Source organism: Martes martes (genome assembly GCF_963455335.1).
Source record: "Martes martes genome assembly, chromosome: 15".
NCBI classification, from domain to species: Eukaryota; Metazoa; Chordata; class Mammalia; order Carnivora; family Mustelidae; genus Martes; species Martes martes.
The window spans coordinates 26,054,129-26,064,533 of NC_137903.1; the positions used below are offsets into that span (position 1 = coordinate 26,054,129).

General features: G+C 44.6%; 1 protein-coding gene across 4 annotated transcripts; it reads left to right on the top strand.

Moving 5' to 3' along the window:
* The first annotated feature begins 1,018 nt into the window (after positions 1-1,018).
* On the top strand, positions 1,019-9,255 carry PPP1R15B (protein phosphatase 1 regulatory subunit 15B). 4 transcript variants are annotated; one of them, XM_080824918.1, is made up of 2 exons: positions 1,019-3,343; positions 6,594-9,255. In XM_080824918.1, exons 1-2 carry the CDS (start codon positions 1,235-1,237, stop codon positions 6,813-6,815), a joined length of 2,331 nt encoding a protein of 776 aa, XP_080681044.1. In that variant the 5' UTR covers positions 1,019-1,234; the 3' UTR covers positions 6,816-9,255. The 4 variants fall into 4 exon arrangements, with proteins under 4 accessions (XP_080681044.1, XP_080681046.1, XP_080681045.1 ...); XM_080824920.1 differs by having other exon boundaries at positions 1,019-2,756; XM_080824919.1 differs by having other exon boundaries at positions 1,019-2,737.
* Positions 9,256-10,405: the final 1,150 nt, after the last annotated feature.

The window sequence follows — 10,405 nt, forward strand, 5'->3', positions numbered from 1 at the left end:
TGTCCCTAAGTACTCAAAACTGCCATACTCCCTCTGCAATAGATATTTGACTTCAGAGGTGTCGATGAAAAACTTTTAGTAGAAATAAAGAAACGAGTTAAGACCAACTCACAATAGAGAATCAAATATAGCAACTAAAATAATCAGACAAAATTTTTTTTCAGAGGATAATGGTCGGTGCGCCCCTCTTCACCCGTTGCACCCTGCGGTTCTGGGGGGCTCAGGATACAAATAGGGCTTGAATGTGTTGCCTGCTGGGAAGCATTTGAAAGTCAACAGTTCTGAGGGCTGTTTCTTTCCTCCTCCGCAACTTCGGTTTGCCTCTCTGAAAGGGGACAGTCTGACAGGGACACGACCTGAGAAACAAGCGTTCACATCTTCGTGGGAGATGTTTGTGGGTTAGATACTGAGTGCTACGTCCTAGGCAAAGCTAAATAGTGATTCAAAAACCCCAATCCCGAAGGGGCAGGAATGTATACGAATGACTCATTTTTCACTTCAGGTTTTGCATTCTTATTATTCACTCCGAATTATGAGTGTCTTAACACCAGACATGTATTTACACAGTATTGCCAATTCCTATTATACTAAGATCTCCTGCGGATGATCTACTTAGCACGCTCCATTACAGGAACCCCGATTTATGCAAGTCAAAAGCAAGTGTATACACTAGGGTGTGTATTAGGCCCTTGAAAGGGCTTCTGGGAATTTTCCTGTTATCTTGAAACGTCCCCTTTCGCCCAGAAGGCAGAGCCGGGCGGGGCACGCAGAGGCGGAGCGGTCTCCTAGGAGACCACCAGGGAACGAGTGCGCACGCGTAGAGCCTCGGCCCGGCTGATGCAACCTCCGGCGCGTGGTCTGGGTCCGCCGAGAGTAAGGAAGCCGACAGGGAGCCGCGCGAGACCAATCAGCGGCCGCTCGCAGGAGTCCGGAAAGGCCCGCCCGCCGGGGCTCTGCGAGTGACGTTGGCCGACGCGGGGCTGGTGGCGTAGCCAGGCGCCATACTTCCTGTCGTCCTCTTGCCTGTAGGTGTCCTGCTCCGTGCTGGCCCCGCGGCCATTTTGGGCTTCGCTGCCACCCGCGCCCGCCTGCCCAGCCCTTCCGGGGTCGCGCTGCCCAGGGGCTTTTTAACGGCCCGTCCCCTTTGGCCAGTTGCCGCAGTCGCCGCGGGAGGACTCTGTCTACGGTGGAGGGGCCTCGAGCGGACTAGGACACCTTCGTCCCGCCAGGATGAATGTCGTCTCTTCTGCGTCCTGCGCCTGCGGTTCCGGCCTGTGGTCCGCCGCCCGCGGCCGAAGCCGCTTCCCCTTGTGGCTCTTCTCCTGGCCCGGGGATCGGCCTGGGGCCCCGACTCCGCCGCGCGGCAAGGCCAAGACTGCTTAGGCGTCTCCGAATAACGCCCGACCAGCAGCCCTCCGAGACTGCCCAGAACAAGGACATGGAGCCGGCTGCAGACGGATCGCGGCCGGGCTCACGGTTCTGGCTGTTCTCCTTCTTTCCCCGGCGCTCGCAACCCAGCCCTTCTAAGTTGCCCACACCTTCTGCCCCGGAACACTCCGGGGACTCCAGACTGGCTGCTGTCCCCCCGCCCCAGGCTCGGACCGGCTACTGGATGAAGCTGCTTTCCCAGCTCTTCGCGCCACTCCCCAGCTTGCTTCAGAAGCTGCTGGTCTGGAGCCAGCTTTTCGGCGGGATGATTCCGACCCGATGGCTAGATTTTGCTGGAGGCTACAGCGCTCTCCGAGCCCTGAAGACTCGGGAGGACCCGGGCGGCCCCCCGGCGCAGAAATCTTTAAGGTCGCTGCGGCTCGACCCCTCGGACGACTCTGCTGCCAGTCCCCTCGATTGGCTGGAGGAGGGCATCCACTGGCAGTGCTCATCCTCAGAGCTAGAATTGGGACTCAAAGCCCAGGCTGGAGTTCTGGACCCTGGCGCGCACGCTTTTCTGTTAGAGCCGCAGCTGTGGGGGGGAGTGGAGCTGTTGCCGAGTGGCTTCCAAGGCCATCTGTGCTTTAACCGGGAACTTGGCTCTTGGCCCGCCGGCCCTCTAAACCGGCGTTTAAGCAGTTTCAGCGTCGTCTCCTATTTGTTGAACCCCGCCTATCTGGGCTGCCTGCCCCGGGTGGGGCTCGGCTATCAGAACGGCGTGGGAAGTGGCGAGCCTGTTGATTTCCAGACCCTCAGCGCAGAGGGCAGCTGTCTCACTGAAGACCGTGATCCTCCCTACCCGCCAAAGGCGGAGATCGCTTGCCCCTCCCGGCAGGGACGTCCGCCTCTTTCTAGAGAGGGCCTGCCAGAAATCCACCATCTTCGCTCGAAACGGCTGGAGTTCCTTCAGCAGGCCAGCAAGGGGCAAGCGTTACCCACCCCAGACCAAGATCATGGCTACCACAGCCTGGAGGAGGAACACAACTTGCTCCGGATGGATCTGAAATCCGGCGGAGATAGTCCCACGCAGTGTGTTCCCTCTGTTGGATCCCTTCCCGGAACCGCCCAGGAACCCACGGAGGGAAGAATCGCATCGTTGACTACAGAGGTTCCACTCGCTTTGGAAAAGCCGAGCCCCTTGGAAGGAAGGCTGTCTGGTGAGATACCAGTGGAGAAAGAGCCTGGAGAGGACCAAAGAAGTGTTGGGGACTCCTCAGACCTAGAAAATGACCTTCCCATTTCCACCAGGCCAGCTTGTAGTAACAGACTGATAGATTACATTTTGGGGGGAGCATCCAGTGACCTAGAAGTGAGTTCTGATTCCGGAGGTGAGGATTGGGATGAGGAAGCGGAGGATGATGGTTTCGATAGTGACAGCTCACTCTCAGAATCAGACCTTGAACAGGACTCTGAAGGGCTTCATCTTTGGAACTCTTTCTATAGTGTAGATCCTTATAATCCCCAGAACTTTAGGGCAACAATTCAGACTGCTGCCAGAATTGTTCCCGGAGACCCTTCTGACTCAGAGAAGGATTCGTCTGACAAGTCTGATGTGGAGAATTCTCCCCAGACTGGAAGCCTTCCCGAGTCTCCTGACCATAATTCTGGGGAGGAAGATGACTGGGAATCTAGTGCAGATGAAGCAGAGAGTCTCAGGCTGTGGAACTCTTTCTGTCATTCCGATGACCCCTACAACCTTCTAAATTTTAAGGCTCCTTTTCAAACATCAGGGAAAACTTGGAAAGGCTGTCGTGACTCAGAGAGGCCGTCTGAGCCTACTGTGGCCATTTCTGGTTGTCACACCGTATTATCTTGTGAGGTGCAGCTCTTAGGCAGCCGAGAGAGGGAAGGTCCAGACTTGGTACCGGGTGGGGTTCTTTCTGGAGAAAGACACACGCGTATCAAGAGAAAAAAGGTTTGTTTCTTTTCTTCTTCTTTTTTTAATGTACCTGACGACTTGTACTGTTTTGTTATGGTTAAATACTGCTAACATGACTCTCCAGGAGACAGAGTAGTGCATGTTTTTGAGGAAGGGCTCTAACCTTGTGTACTTGGATTAAGAAGTGACACCCCCACCCCACCCCCACCTGACATGCCCCCACTGCCTTCTTCCTTCCTGTGGAATGTCATTCCTCTCCAAATCGAAGTTGCTGGGTTATGGATGCTAGCCCGAAAGTGCCCTTTCCATTTGGGTTTGTAGCTCTGGGCTTTATTCACAGGATTAACAGAGTCTTCATTCCTGTTAAGAGCCCAGTGGGATGATAGTACCAAGTAGCAAGTTTGCCATGAAAGAAGATGCTAATTTCAGTATAAAAACTTTTGACGCAAACATGATTTTGCTTGACGGTATACAGAAAATAGTACTGCCGTTTCCTGAGAATGCAGTACTAGTTATCATTGGCCACTTTGTAAGGTTAATAATCATCTGTAACGATGGTGGTTACCTAGTTGGTTTATCTTGAGGACCTGCTTCCTGTACCTAAGCTAGTCTTAAAACTTCATGGAACATTTTACTCTTTCAACACCTTGTCAAGTTCATCTTATTTGGGGAGGTCTTTAGAATTGCTTTATTTTTTCCCTCTACTATGTATTCAGCGAAAGTTTTTTTTTAATTAAAAAAATTTTTTTTTTAAGATTTTATTTATTTGACAGAGGGAGAGGGAGAAGCAGGCCTTCCACTGAGCAGAGAGCCTGATGCGGGGCTCCATTCCAGGACTCCAGGATCATGACCTGAGCCAAAGGCAGACGCTTAACAAGACTGAGCCACCCAGGTGCCCTTCAGCGAAAGTTATTAATTGGAGAGAAATTTCCCCCAAAACACAGGGTATCTTTTATTGCAGAGGGAGTTTTATTAGTTTCGTGTACACTTATTTGGAAAGAGAAAGCAGGGTAAATTATTCTTGACCTCAGATTCTGCCGCGTCAGAAAGTTTCAGGTGGATAGTGCCGTAATCTATTGGCTCCAGATGGCCGGCTTAATGCTGTGAGGTTCTTCCTGGGTAGAAAATATCTCTGCAGGTGATAACCTGTAGAATTTGTCATGTTAAAAACTTAGTTCACCCTTCTGTAAGTATTGTCATGAAAGATCTTTTTATTTTTAAGGGGACCCTGACAAAATGACCTGTTTGGTGAATAGGTTAAAAAAAAACTATTAGTGAATAGGTTGAAACCTATTAGTAAACCTGTAAGTAAATCTGTTAGTGAATAGGTTAACCTGTGGCCTGATGTAACATGGAGTGACAGAATGAGCGTGTGGTGTCTGGAGGCCTGTGTTCCCTCCTGCTGAGTGGGTAGGGCCAAGAAATTTGGGAAAACAGCCAGACCTGCAAAGTAACTTGACTTCTCATGGCCTCGATTCACTCATTTATCTGATGGAAATAATAATTATAAATGTGTGAATTATTGCATGATTTAAATGAGATGAGTGTGCAAAACTCCTAATTCATCACCTTGCCTTTAATTGGTAGCTGTTCAGGGACCTCAGGCCAGTCTCATGTTTCATTTTAGCTTGCTCATTGAGCAAAAATGAGATGAGTCAAGTAGATAGGAGACTACTGACTGTGGACAAGAGGCAACATTTATAAAAGATTATGTCTAAAATACGGTAAAATTATTTGGCAGCCTTTGACAACAGGTGCCGTTCTTGAGGTATGTGGGAATCATGGGTAGTGCTTGATTGTTAGAATGAGAATTAAACCGCCTGTATCAGTGACATAGTGCAGATTGTGGAGCCACACTCCGGGGTTGAATCCTGATCACGACACCAGAGGGAAGTGGTGTGGTTGGAAACAAGTTAGTTAACCTTACTTTCTTTATCTATCTGATGGAGGTGGTAGTAGTACAGACCCTATAGGGTTGATGTGAGGATTAAATGAGATAAAAATTGTGAAGTCCTCTGAAATGAGCCTGGCCTGTGGTAAACATAGATAAATGCTGCTGTTGTTACTTACTTTAGTGACACAATGAGTGAGTAACTCTAGAATGCAATATCTAGGAAGGTGTTACGTACCTGTTAATTGTCCTCGAGGGCATTCCATGGCCTGATGTAAAGGGAATGAAAGGAGTAGGCCACGGTGGGATTAGCTGATGTAACTGTTGAACATATTTTAAAGCAAGTATTTACTTCTGGAGTTTGCTGTGTTCGCAAGAAATTTATTTATTTGTTTATTTGAGAGAAAGGCAGACTCCCCGCTGAGCAGGGAGCCGGATGTGGGACTCAATCCCAGGACCTTGAGATCATACCTGAGCCGAAGGCAGACGCTTAAGCAGCTGAGCCACCCAGGTGCCCCTCGAAAAAAACTTCTATATTAGAAATTAAGTAGGGATTAAAAGGGACTTTCACCCATTACATGAAATCCTATATTTAGTATTTACAATATAGTAAATACAATATAGTATTTACAATTGCATGTGTATATAGTGGTAGCAGATTGAGGAGGAATACAAAGAGGGTTTTCATCTCAACTACAAAGTCTCTTTTATGTTAACATAACCTTAAAGATAGGTTAATTTGGCTGTATTTTGTTTACTAGGTAACTTTTTCTATAGTCTGATTACAAAACTAATAAAAGAGTAACACTGTGTTTATGATGCAAAAATTGGAAAGTACTGAAAAGTGAAATTGTATTTAAAAGGAAAAAGGAAGACTGGAAATTGGCAAAGATCTTGTTAAAACTTTTGTGCTGTTATAAAAGCATTGACTAACATTGACTAATAACTATTGTGAATATTTCTGAAAAAAATTTGGGTAACATTTGTCATTTTGGAAGAAGAGTGTCACAGAACTGTATTTCCCTAAGGATTTAAAAAAAAAAAAAGGCATTGATAATATCAGGAAATTCTCAGTTCCTCATCTGGATTTATTTTATTAACACCAAAAGCCAAGAGGAGGGAGGTGGGATGACAGGATGGCAAGAGGGAGTTGGGAATATGTGTGTGTATGTGTGAAGGAAATCAAGATGGAGTTTGTTCACTTTTTTTTTTTTTTTTTTAACTGAGATGCCATCTAGTCAGAACTTCTTTTTTTCCTGTTACAGTTGAAACCACATATTCCTGTAAGGTATTTGGATATTTGATATTCTGAAAGAATTAGCATGAAGGGTTAATTACTTCAGTGATGATTTTAAGATTGTAGAGCATGATTAAAATTAGTCTTTGTCTTTATAGGTGACCTTCCTTGAAGAAGTTACTGAGTATTATATAAGTGGTGATGAGGACCGCAAAGGACCATGGGAAGAATTTGCCCGGGATGGATGCAGGTTCCAGAAACGAATTCAAGAAACAGAAAATGCTATTGGATATTGCTTGACGTTTGAGCACAGAGAAAGAATGTTTAATAGACTGCAGGAAAGATGCTTCAAAGGACTTAATGCTTTCAAGCAATGTTAAGATGATTTGGTGGCCTCTAACTCGCGCATACACTACCTCTTACTTGAGAGGTTTCTTTTAAAAACAAAATATTGGCAGCTGTCCTTTTTTGTAGAGGATATGCAACTTGGATATAGTGACCTAGTTTAATGTTTTTTTTTGTAACCGATCCCACTCAGAGATGGGCCAGGTTTGAAGACAAGCCCTGGTAATGATGAGATGGTGTGATTCCTAATCCTCCCTTTTTTGATTCAGTTGGATGTATTTTTGAATGTCATGTGCTTGCTGAGGTGTAAAAGACCTCTTAAGGTGAAATTTTACATTTTCAAAACCTTTTTCCTTGGGAAACAATGTTTATAGGGTTCAAAGCCCATTTTCCATTCTAATTTAAATTATGTGTACCTGTCTGAAAACTTTGTGCTCTTCCCACCCAACATTCTAAAGTTAATGGGCGTTTATGTTTTCTCTCTATTTTTTTATTTCAGTGATGTGGTCCTTCTAGCTTTAACGCTAAGAAAATAATCTTGTATATGCTATCGACTTAAATTATCTTGTGTCAACTTTGTCCCTTCTAAAAATGACTTTGGGTGAATATGTGTGGTGGGTTTTTATTTCTAGGTTAAATTCTACCTGAGATCTTCCTGAGGACCGCCACAAAACTTAGGTGTGCAGTACTCTCTGCTACCTTGGGAAAGCTGCATATTTTTCTGCCAAATTTTAATGTCTCACACGTTTAGCTTCTGTGCAAACTGTTTCTTGGAGAGGGCTCTGTGTATGTTACTGTCATTCCAGTTCAATGGCGCTTTGTATATTTCAACAGGCAGAATTTGTAAAAGATTCCAGAGAGTAATGTTTGCATCATGGACATTTACTTTTTAAATTTAAAGGCGAGAATTTTCCTAGGAAGAAACTAGGAGGCTTCTCAGAGCGATTTGGTTTTGTTGTATGTGCTGTCAACAGAAAACCAGTGTTATTAATCTCATGCTTCAGCACCGTCACTTTTAAAACCTGTCAGGGTGACACTATAAACTTGGAAAAGGGCACTTCTGAATTTTCCAGTTTGCAATGTAAAATACAGACTTCATCAGTCTCCAAGTTTATTGTGTTCTACTGGTAGTAAGAGAAGTAATGACAAGGCCTAGACTTTCCGGAAAGGATGGTACTACAGACTTAACGGTACTTATAGACTTAACAAGAAAAAGTCCATTGTTAGCCCAGAGTTTTCTTTTGAATTGAAGTTTTTGCAGTGGCTGGTTGTCCTTGGTTTATTTAGTTAGCTCGACTTGGTGTGCTTCTGCTAGGCTGAGGTGTAATGCTTATCAGCTCCTTACTGGTCTCTTTTTACCCCCACGTGCGTCTTGTTGCAGGTAATGGAAAGCGTGAGTAGAACAGGTCACCTAAGTTTGAACTTGTTCAGCGTGGGAACAAATTTTTTGTTAGAAGTGCTTGCAGAGTTACTACCTCAGTTTACAATCTACCTGGTCATTATTTTATTCCCATCTGGTTTGCTCTTAAGAACCGCCTCCAGTAATAATACATATATTCGTACCTAAACACGCCAGGAGTACAACAGCTTGAAAGCTGGTCAGATTGTGGCAGAGCTGGTATACGGTGTGTGTGGTGCACCTCCAACTTTCGGGAATCCTAGGGAATGCTTTGGCAGAGTTCTGCTGTAACACTGGGAAAACAGGCTGGTTTTAAGCACCAACTGTGTCCGTTGGAAAGAAGGGATCATTTGCCTCGAAGAAACCTTTCTGAAAATGCTTCGGGCATTCTTTTGAAACCAGACTGAAGTACACTGTTCTAGTTCATGGCTGAGTCTGAAATCTAGCACCTCTGCATATTTGAAAATAATGAGATAGCTTGACATGTACTGGATTTTGGAAACTTCTTCCCTTGGGATTCCACCCTTACTACCAAATGAATAAAAGCTTGGTGAAGAATTCTCCCATTTACTACCCTCCTTTAAAGGAAGTGATCAGACAGTGACCGACAGGACAGAAGGGGCTGTTTTTAAGTTGGATTGAAGGAGAAAAAATTCTTGTCATTTCATCCCAATCCTAGTTGTTAGAACAAAGTTAAACTTGGAAGTTGTAATTGAACATTGTATACATTTAAAGTCTTAAACAATGGTGCTTTAAGTATCAATGTAGCATGTGAAAGGCTTTGTACAGACAGGTAAAATTTCCTTTTCTGAGTGTTGCAATGTGATAATAGCACCTCTCCATCTTCAACTTGAAATCAAACTATCAGATTTTATTTTTGTATAATTTAAGGAAGGTGAATTTAGGGGACTAGAAGACTGAATTGGCTTCTACAGATCCAGTGACTTAAATGTAACCAGTTTGTTGGGATTTTATAGCTAAAATTATATTTGTGTATATAACTTTAACTAATCTGTAAATTGTAATAAATATATTTGCAATTATTAAATGTTACCTGATATTTTGGTTCAAGTTTATATTGTGTGTTTCCTAGTATTTTACATGAGTTTTGGGCTTACTGAGCAGAATGTTCAGAATTAAGTCAGGTTTTCTTGTAGAAGCACTCTAAACATAGAGGTGCCCAACAAATTGCAGTGGTTTAAAAAGGTTATGTGACATGTAAATTGCATCCCAGCTTGTTGAAGGGGAGGAGTTTTAAGGGGATAAATAGGATTGCAAAACACATTTTTTTAAAAGATTTTATTTATTTATTTGAGACAGAGAGCACAGCCCAGAGGAGGATCAGAGAGAGGGAGAAGCTGACTCCAGGCTGAGCAAGGAGCCCAACTTGGGGTGCGGTCTCAGGACCCTGAGATCATGATCTGAACCGAAGGCAGACGCTTAACTGACCAAGCCACCCAGACACCCCTGAAAACCACATTAAAAAAAAAAGATTATATTTATTTGACAGAGACAGTGACAGGGAACACAAGTGGGAGGAGAGAGGGAAGCGCAGGCTTCCCACTGAGCAGGGAGCCCCATGTGGGGCTGGACACAAGGATCCTGGGATCATGACCAGAGCTGAAGGCAGCTGCTGAAAACCACATTTTAATAGAAAGGAGATTGGGTTCTTAGAGTATGAAATATCCTTAGAGATTGGGGATTTGATTCCAGAATTGGCCCCAGTCATCCACTTCTGCAGAAAAAAGAGTAAACAGAGTATTCACAGAGCAGTAAAATAAATTCACATGCTGGGCTTAGCATAGTATTCCCCCCTACCTTTTTTTTTTTTTTTTTTTTTAATTTTTTATTTATTTTCAGCGTAACAGTATTCATTGTTTTTTCACCACACCCAGTGCTCCATGCAATCTGTGCCCTCCCTAATACCCACCACCTGGTTCCCCCACCCTCCCACCCCGCCCCTTCAAAACCCTCAGGTTGTTTTTCAGAGTCCATAGTCTCTCATGGTTCACCTCCCCTTCCAATTTCCCTCAACTCCCTTCTCCTCTCCATCTACCCTTGTCCTCTATATTATTTGTCATGCTCCACCAATAAGTGAAACCATATGATACTTGACTTTCTCTGCTTGACTTATTTCACTCAACATAATCTCTTCCAGTCCTGTCCATGTTGCTACAAAAGTTGGGTATTCGTCCTTTCTGATGGAGGCATAATACTCCATAGTGT

Excerpts from the sequence above, each read along its gene's own strand:
- PPP1R15B (XM_080824918.1), top strand. The coding sequence starts at position 1,235 with ATGTCGTCTCTTCTGCGTCCTGCGCCTGCGGTTCCGGCCTGTGGTCCG. Across the intron at positions 3,344-6,593 it reads CGCGTATCAAGAGAAAAAAG|GTGACCTTCCTTGAAGAAGT; the intron begins GTTTGTTTCTTT and ends TTGTCTTTATAG.